The 21,681-nt window shown below is 36.7% G+C and overlaps 1 protein-coding gene across 1 annotated transcript in view; it reads left to right on the forward strand.

Moving 5' to 3' along the window:
- Window positions 1-4,545: 4,545 nt before the first annotated feature.
- The window catches only part of LOC139744578 (serine/threonine-protein kinase TBK1-like), a 58,299-nt gene continuing 41,163 nt past the window's right edge, over window positions 4,546-21,681 (forward strand). Inside the window, exons 1-4 of the mRNA XM_071655010.1 lie at window positions 4,546-4,740; window positions 13,636-14,140; window positions 15,167-15,299; window positions 16,120-16,260. Of these exons, the coding sequence (XP_071511111.1) occupies window positions 15,198-15,299; window positions 16,120-16,260 (243 nt within the window). The 5' untranslated portion in view covers window positions 4,546-4,740; window positions 13,636-14,140; window positions 15,167-15,197. The remainder of the gene's footprint in view (window positions 4,741-13,635; window positions 14,141-15,166; window positions 15,300-16,119; window positions 16,261-21,681) is intronic.

Consider the following 21,681-nt stretch of genomic DNA (forward strand, 5'->3'; position numbering starts at 1 on the left):
TATTGTGATAGGAAGAACAGAGTGCAATACATATATGTTTATTTCTCTGACACCGGGAACTGACATATCATTTGTTTTTTTGTTGTTGCTATAGTTGTTTGTTAACTCGCATTTTATATTCTCTCGGTTTCTTTCATTCTTATTCATGCTGTATTTTTATCATAGTATAATTTTGTAACACATCCTTTTTTTTTTTTTTTTTTTTTGCTATCTGGTTGATATGTTTACGTTTGTTTTGATTGATTGTAACATTGTGCATTTGAATATATGTTTTATGTATCTTTTTATTGTGCAGGGCCCCTTGGTAGAGCAGTTTTTAACTGAAAGGGCTACCCTGTTGAAATAAAACGGAAATAAATGAATAAAAATGTATACATATAATACATATAAAAACAATATAACATTTGTGCATAAATTTTCCCTTTTTATTAGCCTACCAGGTTGATGGCCAATTATAATTACCTTTATTATAGTATATAGATACATTTATGCTCAGTCAAATATTCCATGAGAAATATGAACCTGACAAAGTGCACTTCCTTTTTTCCTGAGTGTATATACAAATGTATAAAGATTTTCATTATTTTATCATTTCTATTTCACATGAGAAGCATAGATTTTCATTATTTTATCATCTTTATTTTATATGAGAAGCATTCATATTTGTCATATTTGCTCATGCATCAAATAACTGTCTTTCAAAATCGTTTTTAGCTTTTCGTTCAGGTTGACTTACCAGTATTTGGCTACCGATTTCTCATTTGAGCATTTTATAATATTCATGGAATGCACGTACATTTTCGACACCGGTTATTAAACTTCGTCTCTACCTGTCGCCGGCTATTTCCGAGTATTCAGATTCGCACATGAGCGAACAAGTTCATAAAAGGATCATTCAAATCAAATCTCTGTAGGCCTGTACGATGTCCGTTAAAAAGTACATTTCTTGTTCTGCGTTTTTGAATGCCCTGCCACACCTTACGCGGGCTTGTTGCATGTATAGATTTTTCAGCTCGCAGGATAATTTATCCGGGCAGACAAGGATTTTGGACGAGTTTCGCGTGCGTCTGATCTGCTGGACGTGTGCTAAATAACGTTAGTGCTCACGTTCTAGTTATGTTCAAGTTGCGTGTGAGTTGCCTGCGAGGTGCTAACGCTATTCTACTGGTGTTCTGCGTGGACCTCTGTGGGCAATCCCCACGACTCACCCAGAGTAAGTTTGAGCAGGGAGGTGGGAGGTGGGAATTTCCCACCACCCTGGTTTGAGCATGCAAGCTCAAGGGCCCGTCACACCTTCCCGGGGAAGCCTTGCTTATGACTTGCGGGGAACAAATTTTGCTACTCGGAGGTGTGTCAGGGCCTTTACTGAATGTTAAAAACGCCCACCATGTGGATCACACATGATGATCTTAGTGAAAATAAAGATGTGGATTAGAGATAAAGAAAGCCTTGTGATGATGACATTACGAAATGAGGATTTTTTTTTTAATTGAAGTTGACTGAACATGTTTAGCAAAGGAGAAAAATATGGAAGCTCACATGAATGAACAAAATAATGCTGGTCATGATGTAAAGTAAAAGTCTCATTAAATGATTAGCTGCATGGACATAATTACTCTTACTTAATTTTATTTAAGTATTAGTGCATTACGAAATTGAATAATCATTTGTAAATATTCCTTACTCGAAAACAAAATTTAAAGTGCTTTCAAGTGCTTATGGAGCCCATCGCGCTAATTCAAATGCAACCCCCCCCCCAAAAAAAAAAAAAACCAACAACAACAACTTGGAAATCCATGCCCAAACACGAAATTGAATGCTTACATCCGAAATTAAACTTGTGACCAATAATATGGGTAAAGCGAATTTGAAAGCATTAGACGTGAAATCGTTGGACCAAATTCTGTGCGCCGCTACAAACATTCGAATTTTGATACACATGTGATGGAAATGAATGGCAATTCTATGAGATTGGCACGGAAAACCTGTATTATATATATATATATATATATATATATATATATATATATATATATATATATTCAGTGCGAGAAGGTGAAGTGTTCAACGGACGTATAGCTAAATAAACTAGAGAAGCACTCTAAGAGCGCAGACATCCGCCAAGCATGCAGCTCATTTCCATCACTAAACAAGCAAGCAAACAAACAAAACAAATAAATAAACAAACAAACAAACAAACGTAAAAACGTAAAAACACCCATGTATTTCCCAAAGGTTCAGTTCTTCCTCAGATTAATGATAGGAAAAAGTGGGTGGTGGCTGTAATCCCTGACTATGATTTAATAATTGTAAATAATGTATTATAGATTATAACTATAGAGAGAATTGGTGGAGGAGTCGGCATTTACTTACCAAAGAAATATAATTGCTTAGTTCATCAAAGACTTAACTATGTGAATAATATATATTTGAATCAGTTGTCACATAACTTATAATCCCAAATGGTAAAAATATTTTGATTGTTGTTATATACAAACCTCCGAATTCAAGCGTCAATGAGTTCATGATTTATTTGCAGGATCTAAAATGATCTAATATTTGTAAATAAAGATTCGTACTTGGTTGGTGATTTCAATATTGATTTGATGAAGTGCAACTCTTCGTATATATCACAAGAATTTATTGAATTATTAATGTCCGTCTCTTTTATGCCTATTATCTCAAAACCCACCCGAAACACAGAATTTAGTGCCACTTTAATTGACAATATTTTTACAAATAAAATTTCTCCTCCGGAATCGGCTGGTATTGTGTTATCAGATATATCCGATCATTATCTCATATTTGTATTTTCTGTTATAAAGAAGAGATCAAACAATTCCGAAAACTATTGAAGTAAACTTATATTTTTTGAGGAAAATGTTTTAGAATTTTCAAAATAGTTAAAAAAATATTGACTGGTCTTCTGTTTATCAAACTGAAGATCCAAATTTATCATTTAATAATTCTATGCAAATAATAGATATGAATTTAGATATTCGTAAGATGAAAAAAGGATAACAATTTCCAGACTTCCTTTTATTACAAATGAATTTTAAGATCGATTGACTGATTTTTTTAAAATAAGTTTCATACTGGCCCGAGGTTCTGGAAAAGTCTAAACAATACCCTAAAGGATGCTCTGACTTTTCCTTCTTTTAAATCAAAACTGAAAAAAAAAATATGTTTGTCATCCTCACGAACACAAACAAAATAGATAGAAAATGTTCTTTTTAAATTTCCATAACAATTAGTAAATAGATAAATTAATGATAGGTATTTTTTTGAATGATTAAGAGTTTGTGTTTTAAGCCAAATTTGTATAGAATCTTAAATTCGTACTCATGCCCTGGTGACCTTTCCAGATAGCTAAATGTAATTATCTTCTCTTGTTTCTCTCCCTTTCTTTGTCATGCCTATCTTTAGTTTTATTTTCTGTCTGTTCCGTCCCTGCTTTCGTTCTTGTCCTTGTCGTAGTCCTTTTTTTTTTCAATTTTCTGATTATTTCGTCTGACATCAGGATATCAAAATTTTCATTCATGCAGTCCTCGACGGATCTTGAGATGCCCTCACCTTCTAGAGTAATTCACAAATTTTACAAACTATGCTTTTCTTGTGAATTCCTCTTTTCCAAGTAGAGCTTAAGAGTTACTAATTAAGATTGTATTGCTTACTTGTTTATTTATCAAAACCAATAAAGTTGATATCATGTTGCATTCATGTTTTGTTGAAACTTGTATTATGTACTCATGCTCGCGTTATGCATATTACTTTGTATAACTTTATATGGAGATAAAATCATTTTGAATTGCATTGAATTGAAATGAATCATAGTACTGACCAATAGCCTGAGCTGGGTATTCCCCACGACTACACGGTCACCACACCAACGGGTAGTCCCAACGGGTATTCCCCCACAGTTGTCTTGCCAGCAATACTCTAAAAATCTGGATCCCGTCGATCGATGTCGGTCGGATCCCGGTATTTTGCCAAGTTGAAGGCAGCCGGACTGGACCTGTGCCCGTATGAAATCGCTGCAGGACTCTGGATCAACGACCCCACAAAATGGCCAGATGTGCAGTAGAACCTCTTTGAGTAGGCCCTACCCCGATATCTACGCTTACTTAGTACCTCATAGAAACTTCAGGTAGGTCTATAGGCCTAACGTTAGTACTGTAGTACTTAGGGTAGGGCCTAATTTAGGGTAGGCCTAGGGCCTAATCCTGCCGCCCGCACAGCTACAGTAGGTACAGCTTGCGCTAGATGCTCGCGGGGCGCCCCGGCAGAAAGCACGTACAGCGTTACCACTCCAGGCTCACGCGATGGTTTGTTTTCACTCCAACCGCTATCCATGACCCCGTGACACGCAAAATACCCGGATGTCCGACCATGAGAATTCCTCCATGACCCAGATGCCATTTTTATGACCTCTTGCGTGCGCGCAGTTAGCTAGCTCGTATAATACAGCTCTATGGCTAGCGCTCAGCACTTCTGCGCAGCAGACAAGGGTACATTCCGTAGGCCATACAGGCGGTATGCACGTTAGGACGTGCTTTGCGCTTCGTGGGGGTGTGATGCTTTTGTGCCGTCGAACTTCCTGCCTGATTTCTCTACAAGTCTTCGATTCTCCTCCGTTCTTCCTACTAGCCCCTATATGGCGGCCTTGTGCTTGCAGCTGGTACACCATTCCATCCACGGGTCACGTCGCCGTGTGTCATGACCTTGTCCGGAACTCTGAGTGTAAGTGAAAAGACTGTTTCAGAGGGTCGGACAGAATTATCGAATTATCACGGGTTTTGGTCTTTCATTTGGTGGTGCGCTGGAGTGTTAGAGTTAGACACGGAACCGTTCGAACGAGATATTAGATAACTTGAAACAGCAGCCCAGTGAGTGTCCCAGTCGCTGTGATTCGCACAGCGTCTGGTCGGACTAGGAACGAGAATAAATACCATGTAAAGCTAGGCTGACACTTGCACGATTTTGTGGCACGCATTGGCACGACTCGAGTCGTGCCAGTGCGCAAACTAGTCGTAAACAGGCGTGAAGTGTGCGTAAACCCGTCGTGACTGCGTGCCATGTCGGGACGAGAATTTTGAAATGTTCAAAATTTTGGTCACGACAAAATTTCGCGACCGGGTCGTGAACTATGCGCAAACTGTTCGTGAACTCGTGAACTCGTGAACTCGTCGGGATGATGCGGGAGGATGCGTGCCAATGCGTGGCAGTGCGCGCCATGCCACGACTGTCACGAATAGTTCATGAACAGATCATGATGATCGAGTTCACGAGTACATGTAACGACATGTTCAAGAATTGGTGCGCGTCGCAGCGTGGCCGCGGAAGCCTTGGAAACCTAATCAGATATGTTACTTAAAATTTGCTTTATTTAGAAAAAAATAATATAATATGCTGTTATATGAAAGCAAAGCTCCGGTAGGCACCTACTTTTTAATACTTAGTTTAGGGTAATGATTAATCACACAACAGAAATTGCTCAAGAAAATTTATATTTTTGTAAATGATAGTGTGAGAATGGTGATGGCCCATCAGATACGTTACCATCAAACATGTCACATACGTTACCAATATATCGTGCAGCAAAGTTAAGTGCGCCGCGGTTTTGTGCGCGGATTTAGCCGGTTGACATTGTGCTCTATACGACTTGATAAGAAAACATGCAGTTCTAAAAAGAATTAAAAGTTTATTTAATGAAAAATCGGTTTTGAAGTGGCCAAGATATCCAAAATAAAGTAAAAGAAAGAGGTCCTAACAAAATGTGATGGCCGATCTACTTTTATTTGAACATCTTCCTTTTACTATATTATGGACATCTCAGCCATTTCTAAACCGATTTTCATCAAACAATAATAAACTTTTCGTAAGTATAAGTAACAGTTAGATTTTGATTATATTGCAAAAGACTAAAAACTGAATCCTCATCTAAACCAGAACTATTACCCCTTAGAATTATGTCATTTACAAATGTATACAAAGTGCCGTCAGATATATTATGTTAGAAATTTTATTTCTGCCTTGTTGAGGTTTTGTGTGTTTGTGTGTGAGCGTTTTGTATACCCCAATAAATTTTTGTCTGTAGAAATCAACTTAGGACCTTTAAGGGCTGAAGTGTGGTACCCACCTTATGCTGTCAACTTCACAGCAAACGAGGCTACATGAACGCTCTATACCTTTGTTTATTATAATTTTGCATCTTATCTACATAAAATGCGCTCAGTATTATGGTTAAAATCAAGAGCATTTCCTTGGTTGCACAATGCTCTGAAAATGACTGTAGGATTAATGACGTCCTGCGTTTTGCATCGGGTTTCGTTTAATCACATGATTGAGTGATCTGGGTTTGGTGTAAATTGGTAGTTAAATGTGTCAATAAACATAAATGCTTTGTCAGATACGTTACCGTCGTTTGTCGATTCGTGAGACCTAATTTATTACGGACAGGAACAAAGGGAAATTGAATTTGTGCGTATCATGTGCATAGCAATCTTTTCCAACTTCATTTTTACCGTCTTCCATGTAATTACAAAATTTCGGAACTATATCAGATAAAAAGTATTGTGGATTTCTGTTTGTTTGGTTCTCGTATTTCACGTTTTATTCAAAGTTTTGTCGAAGGGTTATCTGATCTTCTACCTATGACGAAATCCTTCTTTTTTACGTTTAGAAGTGCGGTGTTTTAACGAAAATAGTCACATTATGATGTCTTACAAGTTAAAATGAATTTATTGGCATGACTGGTGTTTGGTCTGAAACGTATGGTAACGGAACTTTTGATGCATCAGATACGTTACTACATACCGTTCTTCTTCCGATCCAGAATGTATTTAATCTGGCAGAGATGTTGCCTGGTGTTTTGCTTTTTATGAGAAGTGCAATACTTATTCATGACGTTTCATACATAATCAATGAGATAATGTATACAATTCAATTGGGGTACAAAGTCAAATTAGGGTAACATATTTCAAGCCGAAATATATTTATTTTCTTGCTTTTTATTTAGCCTTCACTTTATAAATCAGGATCATTTTTATTACACATTAGATCACAGCTGACTCACAATGTTTTCATGATATTTGGTTATGTTTAAGCTTGTAGTTTTACATAAGCATTGCCATTTTAAAGCCAGAAATAGGCAGACAATCAATGATTTTCTAAGATATTACCTCGGGTAACGTAGCTGATATATGGTACTAACATGTAAAGGACTCTGCGTTTGGGAATGTTTCTAGAAAATATGTGAGCTTTCAAAAATCAACTTTCTGAATTGATAAAACATGAATGAAATCTTTGATGTTGAATTGTTGTCATTTGTACAACTGTAATTGCACATTTTTCAGAGAATGGCCCTAGAGCAGCTGCCAGGTATAGACATCTTCTCTTCTCTGCAATGATTGTGTCTCTGGCATTCAGCATGTTGTCTCTTCCACAGCCAATCCAAAAATGACCAGGGGTTGGGGAGGCCCCTTTTTATAAGGCGTGCCCAAGTTGGCACGACACCGTCCGAATTGCGCAAACTCGTCGTGCCAATGCGGGAAGTGCGTAAACTATGCGCAAACTATGCGTAAACTATGCGCAAACTATGCGTGAACTCGTCGTGCCAGTTCGTGTAAATGTGGTCCCTGAATGGCACGCATTCGTGAATTATTCGTGAACTCGTCGTGAACTATGCATGAACTAGTCGTTAATAGTGCGGGAGCCTCCCAGTTCGTGCCCCAAAATGGCACGACTTGCCACGACAAAATCGTGGCCAAAAGTCGTGCAAGTGTCGGCCTAGCTTTAGTTAGCTGTGCTGTGCAGGTGACCTATTATGCACAGGATAGAGTGCGTTAGTGAAGGTGGGGCGCACTCGAGAGTATTGACAATGGTGCAACATGCACCATTGTTAATACTCGAGAGTGCACCGCACCTTCACTAACGCCACGAAACTATCCTGTGCATCATTTGTTTTATAAAATGGGTCGAAAACTAACAACATTTTTCACATACCTTTGTGGGTCAGTACCAGTCAGCTAATTTACATGTAGTACTCGCTCAAAATTCAAGATGTCCGAAGATGTTCGTCCCAAACATTTACGCACGTCGCACTCGGAAATCCCGCACATACAAGTATGGTAGGTGTTCAACACACTGACCGGGTCTATATGAACCAACCGCGCTCTATAATGGCATTGTGCGTACAGAAAGAAAATGTACACATAGGACTACGCGCAACGGTGTTCGATTCTTCACTTGGCTATGCTACTGAGTAAAATGATGAACAAATAAGTATTCCCTCTAAATTACCGAAATTTAGCAAAATCGAATAAGATCTAGCATGTAACTACATATAACTAGGCTTACCTTTGCTGACTCATTGTTAGATGTAGAGTATCCTTCCGTAATAAATTTGACGGTTTTGACCGCAAAATTATCATTATACTTCTCTCTCAAACTCCGCCGCTTGTACGATCGTGCACACACGTTACACGTACACACATGACATAATTATTTTGTCGCCCGCTACGACCGTACGAGTTGTAAGCAGAAACGAGAAATGAATTTTAAAAAAACAAACCGACTCATCTAATTTATTTCAATTACGATGAAAAGTTTTCTATTTGAAAATCAATTCAAATTCATCAAATTCAGTCCTTCAAAAGTAATATTGAAGGATTCAAAATATATTCAAATATTATTGGGGAAAAAATGACGGCTAGAAAAAAATAGCAGCTTGTCGAAAAAACGCATTTAAGTGCGCTTTATACGTATTGTCAGGGTGGTCGGTTTAAATGTACAGGGCAACTGAGTGCAGAAAAAATGACACCCCACGCGTTCGAAGTCGCCATCTAGAGCGCGTACCTCAGATCGCATTTTCAGTGCGCGCTTGTGAATCCGGAGTATTTTCCTCCACACGTGAGTAAAATTTCAGGCAAATTGTGAGATTTTTCACGTTTCTATTGATAGAAAAACATTACAGTAGGTGGTCGGTGTGATGAACACCCAACCATAGTGTACGTATAAGAGTATACGTACGCCACATGTTATGCACAAGAAAGGCTGGCTGGCAGCCCGAACTAGAAGTTGTTTACAGGATTGACAGCGCATATAGTAGCGTGTGACGCACTTGTAACAACTGATTGAGTTCGCACTGCTAGTGTAAACATTGTGACGTCAGGCCGTGCATGTTAGTAAGAAAATAATGCACGCACACGTGACTCATTTCAGCGCTTCCAATTGACTACATTCTTGAACCCATTTTATAATAAACGTTGAACACTTCCTACAGGCTACGCGATACATGTAATTTAACAGTTAGGCCAAAAAAAAAAAAATTGTTGCATTGGCGTAACATGAGATTTTCAAATAGGGTCGGTCGGGCGGATTTTTTTTTTTTTTTTTTTTTTTTTTTGCTACCTGCATTTTACGTGTAAAACTCGTGCTCAGCTCAGTAAACAGTTACAACTGCTGCACCGAATGTGCTGTGTTCATCTATTCTACAAATCATTTATGAGACCGATATTACTGGAATTATACCCCTTCACAGAATTTACAGATGTTGAAATCCCTATCCTGAATGTTTTCACTTCATATTTTAGTATTTTGACTTAGATAAGATAGATGCAAATTGACCCATATGTACGATCTTTTCATCGCACACGGCGATCTCTATTACAGTCCCACATATACAGATTCGTGTAAGTTCTCCACACAAGAAACCTATGGCAAAACTGTGCACAATACATCACAGTCTGAATGCTACGTATACACTGAATAAATCTTGTTAGAGTACGTGTCCGTGTTGGAAACGGATGACGTACTGATCAAGGAAGGCTTATGCGAGGCGCTAGATCTCTCCCTCATACATCCGATATCCCCAGAGCCGTTTCCACTTCCGGGTTTGTGCGATCGCGATCGCAATCAACAAGATATTTGATATCGATAGCAAAAAAAAATAATAAAAAAACATGGGGTCGGCGGAATTTTTAGGGTCGGGCGGGTTACGCCAATGCAACAATTTTTTTTTTTTTTTGGCCTTAGTTAGTTGATTCCAAGGAGGTACAGTGCACTCCCGTGATAACGAAATACTCGGGACCGGCAGTTTTCTTTCGTTATTACCGAACAAAAAAACCCAAGGATATCACGCATATTTTATATACATTATAGAGTCTAATTATAATAGGGCCTATAAAAGTCGTATAGAAAATGAGGATTTAGGATTTGGTTAAATTTTACAATTTACTATTCCAAAGATTCGGTTTTTTTTTAGTCTTTTACTAAAGTTTGTTACTTGATCGTGTCGATCCGAAAAGCTCCTTATTCCGAAGTTTCGCCATTCCCTGGATTCCGAAGGTTTGTTCATGACATTGTTTTGAAGCTTCGACAACGATTTGTTATTCCAAAAGTTCATAATTTAGTATTGTTAGTTTTCTGAAGGCTCGTTGATCAGAAAATGAAATGAGTTTTGTCATTCCGAAGGTTTGTGTATGAAAAAATGAGAAAGGTTCACTGTTCCGAAGGTTCGTTGTTACAAAGGTTTTTAAATCTGACAATGATTATTGAATAAGGTTTGTTATTCTGAAGCAGATTTGTGAATCCAAAAAAAAAAAAAAGGGAACCTAGGTTAGTTATTTCGAAGGTTCGATTATCTTAAGACAAAAAATATGAAGTTTGCAATTCCTAAGTTTTTTCAGTGAACATTGAAACACACCTTTTTCACTTTCGAATTAACAATTTTTCTTTTTTTAATGTTCCGATTAACGATCTTGTTGAATTACTATCATTTTCTGACTAACAAACCGTCGTAATAACCATATTTCATTGTCGGATTAACTAGTTAACCTTATTAATGATGAACCTTTTGAATAATGCCAAAATGTTCGTAATAACAAACCCTATTTCATTTCCGGACTAATGGACATTTAGGTGTATCAGAATCTGTGTGTTTTGTAATGAAGTACCTTTGGAACAATAAAATGAACATTGTTTGATTTCAGATTATTGTGAATACAATAATGCAAGTCCCCCTCGGAAACTGTGTGGGACACAAGAAGAGAACACACAGTGATGTGAAGTCGTCGCCCATGCAGAGACGCTATAAATGCTTGTTTCGCTACGTATTTTCGGAAGTGTTCCGCATTTTGTTATAATGGAGCACATTTCTTTTGTATTTCTTTGTCCGTGGTGCTCGGAAAAGACTTTGTTATAATAAAAATTTTGTTATAAACTTGATTGTTCAGGATATGAGCAAATTTTGTACCATAGTCCATAGACTTTAATGCCGATAATTTTGGGACCAGAAATTTTACTTCGTTTAATATAACGAAATTTCGTTTTAACTGTGTTTTACTGTTTGTTTTAACGGGAGCGCACTGTAGTGTACTACTACTAGGCGAGCTCGCTTTATACTTATAGTATCTCCTTCGTTGATACTGTACTACTACTGATCTGTACAGCGACGGGGCAGGACTGTATCTGTTAGCAGTGAGTGAGATTTGGTGATGGTTGCTCTCAGGAGACATCATTACATGGGCTCAAGTTCCATTAACCTCACCAGCGACCCTAACTCGTACCGTTACTTATAACAGTGCCCCGCTCCGGGGTAAGAGTTCCATAATTATATGAACCCCTCCCCCCTTATTAACATTTCACTGTACCACCCCTCTAGTAGCGTAGTTTAGTTACCCAGCTAGCAGACTAACATCAAAAAGACGTCATAATTTGGTCGCAAGTGGTCAAACTGGTCGCACATAATTTTTATGACCAGAAAATGATGTGATTTTAACGTCTATTTGAAATGTATTTATCATGATGATGTCATGTTAGGGACCTCCTAATGACCTAATCTTAATGTCAGTCTTCAGACATAGATACTGTTATATTTTTTCTAATATTACAATGATGTATGGAAGTAAAATTTAATTCTATTTTGTGACATGATTTTTACATCATTATAAATGACGAAAAAATAATTGTTTTTCAATGTACAGTACTCATGACGTCATGATTATGAGCAATGTAATAACGTGAAATTTACATCAGTTTTGCAATGTGTTTATTTATTAGCAATGTACTAAAGACATAAAATCCAAGTCAGTTTTGTGACATTATTCACGATATATTACATTTAAGTAAAATTTCGGCCTATTTAACAGGCTCATGCTGTTGAGAACATGAGAACATATGTCGTGAATGGTTGTTGTGTTGTTGTTGTGTGGTGTTTACATTAATCCGACGATGAGGTAGGGCAATGCCTGTTCATCAATCGAAACTGCAGTCTCTATGTTGATAAATTTTCTGAGGACTTGTCAAGTTGAGTGTGTGCAAAAAAGACAGAAGTGTTCAAGAAAGACTTAAAGCCTATGCTGGGTCATAAACAAGTTTGTGGTTCATTGTCCAATATTTGTCTGATTCTTTGTCTAATTCATTCTTGAAATTTTTTATAGACGCTGCTGATAAATATGATGTATTCAGGAAGACTGTTCCACAAATTTACAACTCTATGCTGATAAAGTATTTCCTCATCAAGTCACATAATTGCTGTTTTAAACTAAGCCATGGCCACAATATGCATACATAAGTAAGGAGGTGCTCGAAGACTCGTCCATTCACAACATATGTTTTAGTAGCTGATGTTCTCACCAGCATGGCATCCAAGCCCACAGTCTTAGTAGTGGCTGGTTTGTAGGATTCTTGACTAGTGAATGCAGTACGACAGTACAGTGAATGCTAGTTTGCACGATCAGAGATTCTAACACAAGATGTGCATAAAAGCATAATCTTTCTGTGAATTTTTGATGTTTTTCAGCCACCTAAAAGTTGTAAATATCCAAAGAATTGATTTGGTAACTCAAAAAAAGGTGCAAAAATGGATGAAAAACACAAGTTTTTGACAAATATTGTCATTAGCATTTTGAAAATAATAAATTGTTTACAATTTGCCCCGGTGCCAAAATCTTGTGTGCATAAGGATGAGAAACTACTTTCTTTTTTTTCCTGGCGTTTTTGTAATGAAAGCAAAAGATTACTTAACATTGGTCAGTTCTAGCCATTTAATACTTTATCACTTCAGCATGGCATATCTAGTGGTATTGTCGTTTGAGTGGTAAAATAAAACATATTATGGGCAAATGTTTTCATGACAGGATAGTTATATAAAACAGATCATGATCAAAGATCACCAAACTTTAGCTAACATATAAAGCCATAACTCAGCTGTCTTGTCTGGCCATAACATCAGACAGGTGTGTTCAGTGGTAATGCTATTACAATAGAATGGTGAAATGAATTCACCACTGCATGAAATGATGGGATGAAATGCCACACCAAAGAACACTGATATCTACTGTAGCTATAAGAGGTTTTTAGTCATAGCATGGTACAAGTCAAATAATGATCATGAATATAATTTGGTACCATGGTCATGCTTGATCAGGAGGGCTAGTTAAACCAGTTTTTCTAAACCTAATTGTTTGAATTTCCGGTAGGTAGAGGAGTGAAGGTCATTATTTGAATGTGAAAGGACCATGCAGATCCATATATTGTGACTCTGTAGTGATGTCTTTGTTCAAATTATTTATATGTATAAGTTCAGTATATAGTGAGTGATTTCGTTCTGTATCTCTCTGTTTCTTTCCGCAGAGCTGATAGCTGTTGTTTTACCAGGATGGATGACTGCTACACTTAGCCAAGGGGCATGCGGTGGCCCCTATTTGTACCATATCACATGATAATGATCATGAAATGATCTAGTCTTTTTTCTGTGGTTGTCCAGTGATCAGTGTACTTTCCCGACGCTAACAAAGACCAACATGGTATTAGAAAATTAAATGCTTCACATTTTAGTAAAATCAGTGGTTGAGCCATAAATTCAGTTCTTTTAGCATCCTGCTTGTAACAGTGACATCAAAGTGCTCAGAATCACTATCTCCAATTGTTTTCAGACATATTCTTGGCTATAGTTCTGATGGCATCAAAAGAGTTGTTAACTGTGTAAAAATAACAATCCCCAGCAGTAGAATAAGAACCTTTTCCCCACTGTCCTAAAGGTGAGAAGTAAGCTGGTCACTGAACAGCCACAGTTATTAAGACATCGGAGAGGCGCCTATGACATCTCTCGGGCCAAGGTCACATAGTTACTGCAAAGGTAAAACCAATTTTTATGTGTAATTGTTTAAATTTAGAATGATTCATATTTGTGTTTTCTGCTTTGCTATTGCATCAAAAAGTAGTAAGGGAAAATACAGAATGAATTGCATGAATATTGAAGTGAAATTAAGAGGCAAAGCCAAAGTACTCAAACAGTAAGACCAAGGACCAGCAGTTGCATCAGAAACTTTGTTTGGAGAAAGATATTTCATTACCAATTTGTCTGGTATTGAGAAATTGTGTATCTGTTACGTGAAAGGAGAAACATAAAAGTGTAACTTGGGAATTTCCATGTGCAATTTCAAAAAATGAAAGTTGCAGGCATTATGCCAACCTTCACCTGTTTATTACATGTTTTATTTGGAAATCTTCATGCAATAATATGTACATCATATATAATATGTGTAATTTGAGATTCTCAAAAGAAATTCACTCCTCTCCATACCCGCGTGGCCAAGTCATTGTTAGACTCATAGGTGAATCCAACATATCACTACAACTAATATATGAGATTAATTGATGAAGTTGTCATTGTGAATTTGTGTTGGTAAGCCTGATTGGGGGAAAACAAGCTTGTTATGTGACAGATGACGCTCTTTTGTTATTAGTAATTAGTATAACGGACATTCATTTATCTTTTCTTAATGTTTTTTATATTTTTGGATGTATACATTTTTCCCCTTCATAATTTGTCATTCTTTCCATCTGGAAATTTCAAGTAAGACTTCACATGTATACCTGTTGAGGACAGACTGATTTTACTATAACACACATTTCCAATAGACACCTGCGCAAGTATTCTCGGGACTCATCTTCAACAGGTTTAATGAGTTCCTGAGAACCTACACCTTAAAAGCAATGCTTCTACTCATATTTCACATTTATTCATTGTATTTGACAATTCACACATTCAAACTTGTAAAACATATGATAAATAACAATAGAGAACAAACAACAACAACAACAACCGTGATGGAACCATGATGGAATGATGCTGTAATTTGTTCAATTATTTCCTGTGCAGGTAAAGCCAACCTGATTGCCTGCCCTACACCATGTCCGGCCAAAGTATCCGCAGTACCAAGACGTACATCTGGTATCTGAAGGATGTCCTAGGAACGGGTGCCACAAGTTCTGTCTACATGGGGAGACATAAGGTAGGATGAGCTCATGTATTTTATCACTACTTACAACTTCTCCCACTCTTTACTGCTGTTCATTCTACTCTTTGAGTACTCACTGCTACTACAACTAATACTAACTGTAATTAAAAAGTGTACTTCTACTACTACTACTACTACTACTATCACTCCCACTACCACTACTACTACAACTACTACTACTACTACTACTACTACTACTACTACTAGTACTAATACTACTACTACTACTGTGTACCTACTAAGTACTACTGCTACTACTACTACTACTACTACTACTACTACTACTACTACTACTACCTACTAAGTACTACTACTACTACTACTACTACTACTACTACTACTACCACCCCAACTACAGAGCTGTTACTACTAATGTTATAATTATGACTGCCAAAACTGTTTCCATTTTTCTACAACTACTTATAAACTCATTGCACCATGTCAATAAGTTATCTTTAACCCATGTAAAAAAAAGCAAAGAAGAAAATGATTTATGCCAATTAAAGTCTTAAGATGCCTTATGTTTTATACCATATGTCCCCACCCCCAAGAAAGGATTACAATAGTATTTTATGTGATGATAACGTACAAATATAGTGAATCAATCAAAATGCAATTTCAATATATGAAACTATAACTTATTGCCTAATTGAATGCGGTTTTCTGCAAGATGTAGGCCATACAATTGTAGCTTCATTCCCTGAAATAACATTCTGATTATGTAATCATTTTGAAAGCTATCAATGCAAAATCCAAGTATGCTCTGAGACAGCCTTAGCTGATTCTGTGTTTCCCTCATTCTATCCTACCAAAGAAAACGGGAGACGTGGTGGCAGTCAAGATGTTCAATCACATGAGTTATATGAGACCTCATGATGTACAGAGGAGGGAGTTTGAAGTCCTCCTCAAACTGGACCACAAGAATATCATCCACCTCGATGCCATTGAGGATGATGTAAGTCTGAACATGATTTTGTTTTATTGTTGCAAGCCATCTGTGGAAGGTAGAGAAAATTGATACATATCACAGTCTTCTGCCATAAGAAAACTATTTTTGTATCAAATTAAAGCTGTTATACGTGTATACACAGGCAACATTTCTACGTGTTGCTACATTTGCAAGCCATACCGATGTGTTGGCTCGGTGAGTAGAGCGGCTGCCCTCACAATCGGGAGGTCGTGGGTTCAAACCCCGGCCGCGTCATACCAAAAGACGTTAAAAGATAGGAGTTGCTGCTACCTTGTTTGCCGTTCAACAGTTGAAAAGGTTAGAGCAACGTCGATCTGTTGCTGCTCAGTGGCTGCCGGGCCCACGATCAATTGGGCAAAAAGAATTTCCATTCTCGGACAATAAAATTTGGAGTTTATATCCAAAACAATTATCATTATTATTATTATTATTATTTGTGGTCCAGCAACGATTCACAAAATTCACAGAAATTTACTGTATATGCTGTATCTTTAGTAGTGAATCTATTTGTGTGTGTGTGTGTGTGTGTGTGTGTGTCTGTGAATTGGGACTTCCTGACAATATGGGGAGTGGTTGAATTTGTGTTTTCTTATTCATGTCGGGATCAGATATTTTCATTTGATTTTAGATTCGTAAATTTATAGCACCTGACTTGTGAAATTCGCAAAAATAAAAACTTTATGAAATATTTGGCATATACAGTAATCCCTCAGAAAAATAACATCTTTAAAATCAGCACTTTCTTGCATATTTGTATGTAAATGTGTACTTGTGTGTATGTGCATGTATAGAGTTTTCTTTCTTTGAGATTATCAGCAAAGATGCAGTGCAGTCATTTTTACAAAACAACAAAATGTTTCAGGAAGTTTACACATTAAAGGCAACTTTATTATCATTAAATCACATGCAAATGTTACACCGCTGATGTACACATATAAAATTTCTTCTGGTCTTTGTATATATCTCTGAGGATCTTATAAACTAGTACATTTTTTTTTTTTTTTGTGGGCTTGAGTGTTTAAAGGGGCTGTACAATACTGGCTGAGGTGGGGATTCATGTTTTGAACATTCCTAAGTGAGATAATGAGAAACTTCTTATGAAGTTTGAAAGAGCATGTAATTTTAAGAAATATTCAACATTTATTTGATGAAAATTGGTTTTCAAATGGCTGAGATATCCAATAAAGTGATTTAAGGCGACAGGCCACACCTTTTATTATGATCTCTTTGTTTCACCTTGTTTGTGGATATCTCGGCCATTCCAAAACCGATTTTCATCCAATAAACTTTAAATACCCTGTAGAATTGCATGCTCTTTGACATCTCATAGAGTGGTTTCTGAATATCTGGCAAAACGTTAAATGCTAAATCCTCACCTCGACCAGAACTGTACACACCCTTTAAATGATTGAAACTGAAGGTAGTATATGTTTTTATGGTTGCTATTTCTGAAAGGTATAGCTATATTGTAATTTGATGCAGTGTAATTGATGAGATGGTTTCTATACTGTGTCCCCCATAGTATCATCCTCAACCAATATAGATACAGGCCAGATATAGATCTACCATAGTCTTTGTAGTCAATATATTTTGTTAAGGACTGTACCGGTACTGCTATTTATTCTTTACAAGATTCTTGTATGGGTTTATGTATCTTTGCTCAATAGGCGTTTTCACACCAGTCCGATGTTTCAAAATAGCGTGCTATTTTCTGACTAGGGAAATTATCTCGATAGCAAAATAGCACGCTATTTGATAATGTGAACGCAAATTAGCGCGCTAATTGTATCGCTCTGATCGAGAAAATTTCTCGAGTCCAACTCGGAAAATTTCTGAAATAGCGGGATAGTAGCGCGCTATTTGATAATGTGAAAACGACTCGAGAAATTAGCGCGATGCATCCCATCATGCCTAGCGTGTGTGACCCGATTGATCGAGGCAAACTGCACACAAATCATGAGGAATTTTTGAGAGGGCACACACATTACTGATGTTGTTTTCACATACTCAGCTGTCGAATTAGCTCCAAAAAAAAAATCGGGCTAATTCTCTTCGGGCTGATGTGAATAAGAAATGAAATAGCGTGCTAATTCGCAATCGCGAAAAATATCTCAAGCTTGGATTTTTATTGGGCTGATGTGAAAACGCCTAATGTGTGATTCACCATGTTATTTGTGATGAGGGGACTCTGGCTGCTTATAATGAGGAAATTCAATGCATGATGTTATTTACTATCCTAATAGGATCCAGGATGTGGCATACTACGTGGTTTTGGGTAGAGTTTGTAATAAAATGCCTTTAAAGGGGATGGCTAGTAACTGATCAGTGAGAATCAGTGGGAATGCTGGATGATGATTGTTCCAATCCTTGTGGGATTCATTTAGAGTACATTATATACAATATCTATTGTTGTGTGAAAATTATTTGCTTTAGAATGGTCTCATATTCAAGTAGTGTGCAGTTCAATGTTTCCAGGTTAGCATGCCTGCACAGTGTTGGGGCGATCGTTAATGATCGTGCTAACCTGGTAACATTGAACTGCACATTACTTGAATATGAGACCATTCTGAAGCAAATAATTTTCACACAACAATATATATAAATGTACTCTTAAATGAATCCCACAAGGATTGTCCCAGAATAATCATCCCCCAACATTTCTACTGATTCCCACTGATCAGTTACAAGCCATCCCTTTAATCCTTTAGCAGCTACTTGACCTTTGTATGGAAATGACAATGTGACTTTAAAGCTGGCATAAATCTGTATGTAATGTGGCAGTGTAGGAAATATAGCATTTCATGCTAGCGCAGGGAATAATTTCCTTTTTTTTTTGAAACTGGAAAGCTATGTTAGGCAGTGGACATATATTTTCAACAAAATGACATGCAACTCCATAATAGTAAAATTGCTAAAAATTGCTTTACAAATTACTAAGCCAAAATGGGTAAAAGCTTAAGGTTAGAAAATATGCATAATGGGAAGCAGTCACTAAACAGGAAAGTGATCAATAATAAAGGAACCTATTTGCCACATATCACTGACATCTACCCATCCTGTTAAATGTGTTTTTGTTGGCCAGTGGTTCCTTTGAGTGTACATGTGTACTAACATAAACCTTGTGCAGTGTTGTATCAAGGAGGTACTAGTGTATGTAGAATGATTTGACTTGTAACAGAATGTTGGAGATATCACATTCGAATTCCACCCAACTGCATGTTACCTTTTGTTATTGACTCAATACAGTGCACTGAGGCATTTAAGTTAGTTACAAGTTGCATGAATGATATGCCTTCAAAACTGGTTTATTATTGTTTGTATGCTTGAACTTCCAAGTTAAAAATAGAATGAAAGCAAGCTTTAAATTATTGTTGATACAATGAATGTTTGTACATTGTATACATGTACAAGTTATTTAAGGCAAGGAGGAAGTACTCTTGTATAAATTTGTTTTTTTCTATTGAAAAGGGAATTCCCCTCCATTTTAAAGCCAGCTTCACATTTGGAGAATCCTTATACGTGTATTTACAGGTTTTACTGTCTGTTTTTTTTGTTGTTGTTTTTTTGTTTGTTTTTTAAAGAGACACATTGCAATTTGTATTTTGTGACTCTTCCCCCCTTCAATCCCATTTTATCTGTAGATAAATGATTATTACAAGAACAGTTTCAGTGGTATTTACTTCTGGATATTTGAAGCTTTCAGTGCTTTTGTTGTTGTTTATTTTCCTTCTTAATCTTGTTATGATATGGACAAATGATTTGGGTAGAACTTTGTACTACTGACCTATGCATGACTGATTTTCCCATGTATGTCTGCCTGTATGCCGCAGATCCATCAATACCATTCAACAATAACCATTTTATGAATTGTCTTGGTAGTCTGTCTATTAACCCGTTGAGGACGAGTCCTTAGTACACTCGGGCATGTGTCCATGGGAAATGCGTGATTGTAGCAAAATCAGTCCATTCTCAACGGGTTAAAGCATGGCAGATGAGGTGTACTGCGCAATATTTATCACAGTCAAAAATTTAAGGTCATTAATCTATGGCTAGAGAGTCATTTTCCAGCCATAACTTCAGCTACAGTGCTATGGTATATCCGTTGGGTATATACATGTATCCGTCGGGAATATATGATTTGTTGAGGATCGAAAAGTGCTCAATGCTGTTACTAAAGCGGAGCATATTAGGCGTACCTGTGTTTTGGTGCCTTGCCGGTAGCAGACAAGGCACCAAAACACAGGTACGCCTATATACAATATATATATATATATATATATATATATATATATATATATATATATATATCTATATATATATATATATATATATATATATATCACTACATGGTAGATAGAAATAAGATTGAAAATATAGTGATGCAATGATTAGTGTTAAGTAAAGGGAATTAAAGGTCAATCCATGAGGTCAGTAGTTAAGATCATTAAACTTTATCTGTATGCAAATTAAGGCAATACTTGTGTGGAATATAGTGATTGCATGAGAATTTGAAAGCATCCTGGTCATCTCTGTGCTGTAATTGAAGTGCTTCATTTTTTTCTTTTGTGTGTGTGTACTGGTACTCATGTATTTAGACTGCAAGTAGCAGAGATTAGAAAGCATCTGCCATGCAGAGCATTGTGTAACTGCAAAGGAAAAAAACAAAACAAAATTATCTAGTAATACTGTGGACACTGTGCGGCAGAAACATAAGTAGCAAACTTGATGAGAAGTATAGGATGGTATTAATAAATTTGATTTTTTTAAATAAAATTTCAATAATATGGGGAACTTATTTTAACCTGTTGAGGATGGACTGATTTTGTTGTAATACGCATTTCTCCTAAACACCTTCCAGAGTATTCTCGGGACTCGTCCTCAGTGAGTTAAAGTGCTGTGAATACTAGTTTTGCTGACGATAGAAGGCTAGTGAATATTAACCCCATTAAAGTCACTACACTCTTTCTCTTTCTCTCTCTTTCTCAACCAAATAGAGGAGCTGAGGGATGTTTATGTATACTACACTGTATGTGCCATATATTTCACAAGGTTTTCATTTTCACAGATGTAGTGAAGCAGGTGGTATTTGTATAGTCAAGAAATCTGTGAAAATGATAACTCTGATTCTTCCATGAATGCGATGTGCATGTGTACTTGTTGAACAGGATGTGTTATGATACTGAACTCCATGATCATGAGTTTAACCACTCGTGAAATTGTCAGGAAATCCTAATGCATGAAAAATTAGACTTGCTAAATATATGTGGCGTATGCAGAATTTTTTATATACACAGTATAATATGAAGGAAGAAACAGTAAATAGTAAAAAGACAGTAAATTCTACATTAAGTGATAATATTCAGTAATAATGGGAGTGTTATGATTTGTCATTTATGTTTGAATTTG

This window comes from Diadema antillarum, unplaced genomic scaffold, assembly GCF_040938485.1.
Source record: "Diadema antillarum isolate AM-2024a unplaced genomic scaffold, OU_Dant_1.0 seq00001189_RagTag, whole genome shotgun sequence".
Taxonomy (NCBI): Eukaryota; Metazoa; Echinodermata; class Echinoidea; order Diadematoida; family Diadematidae; genus Diadema; species Diadema antillarum.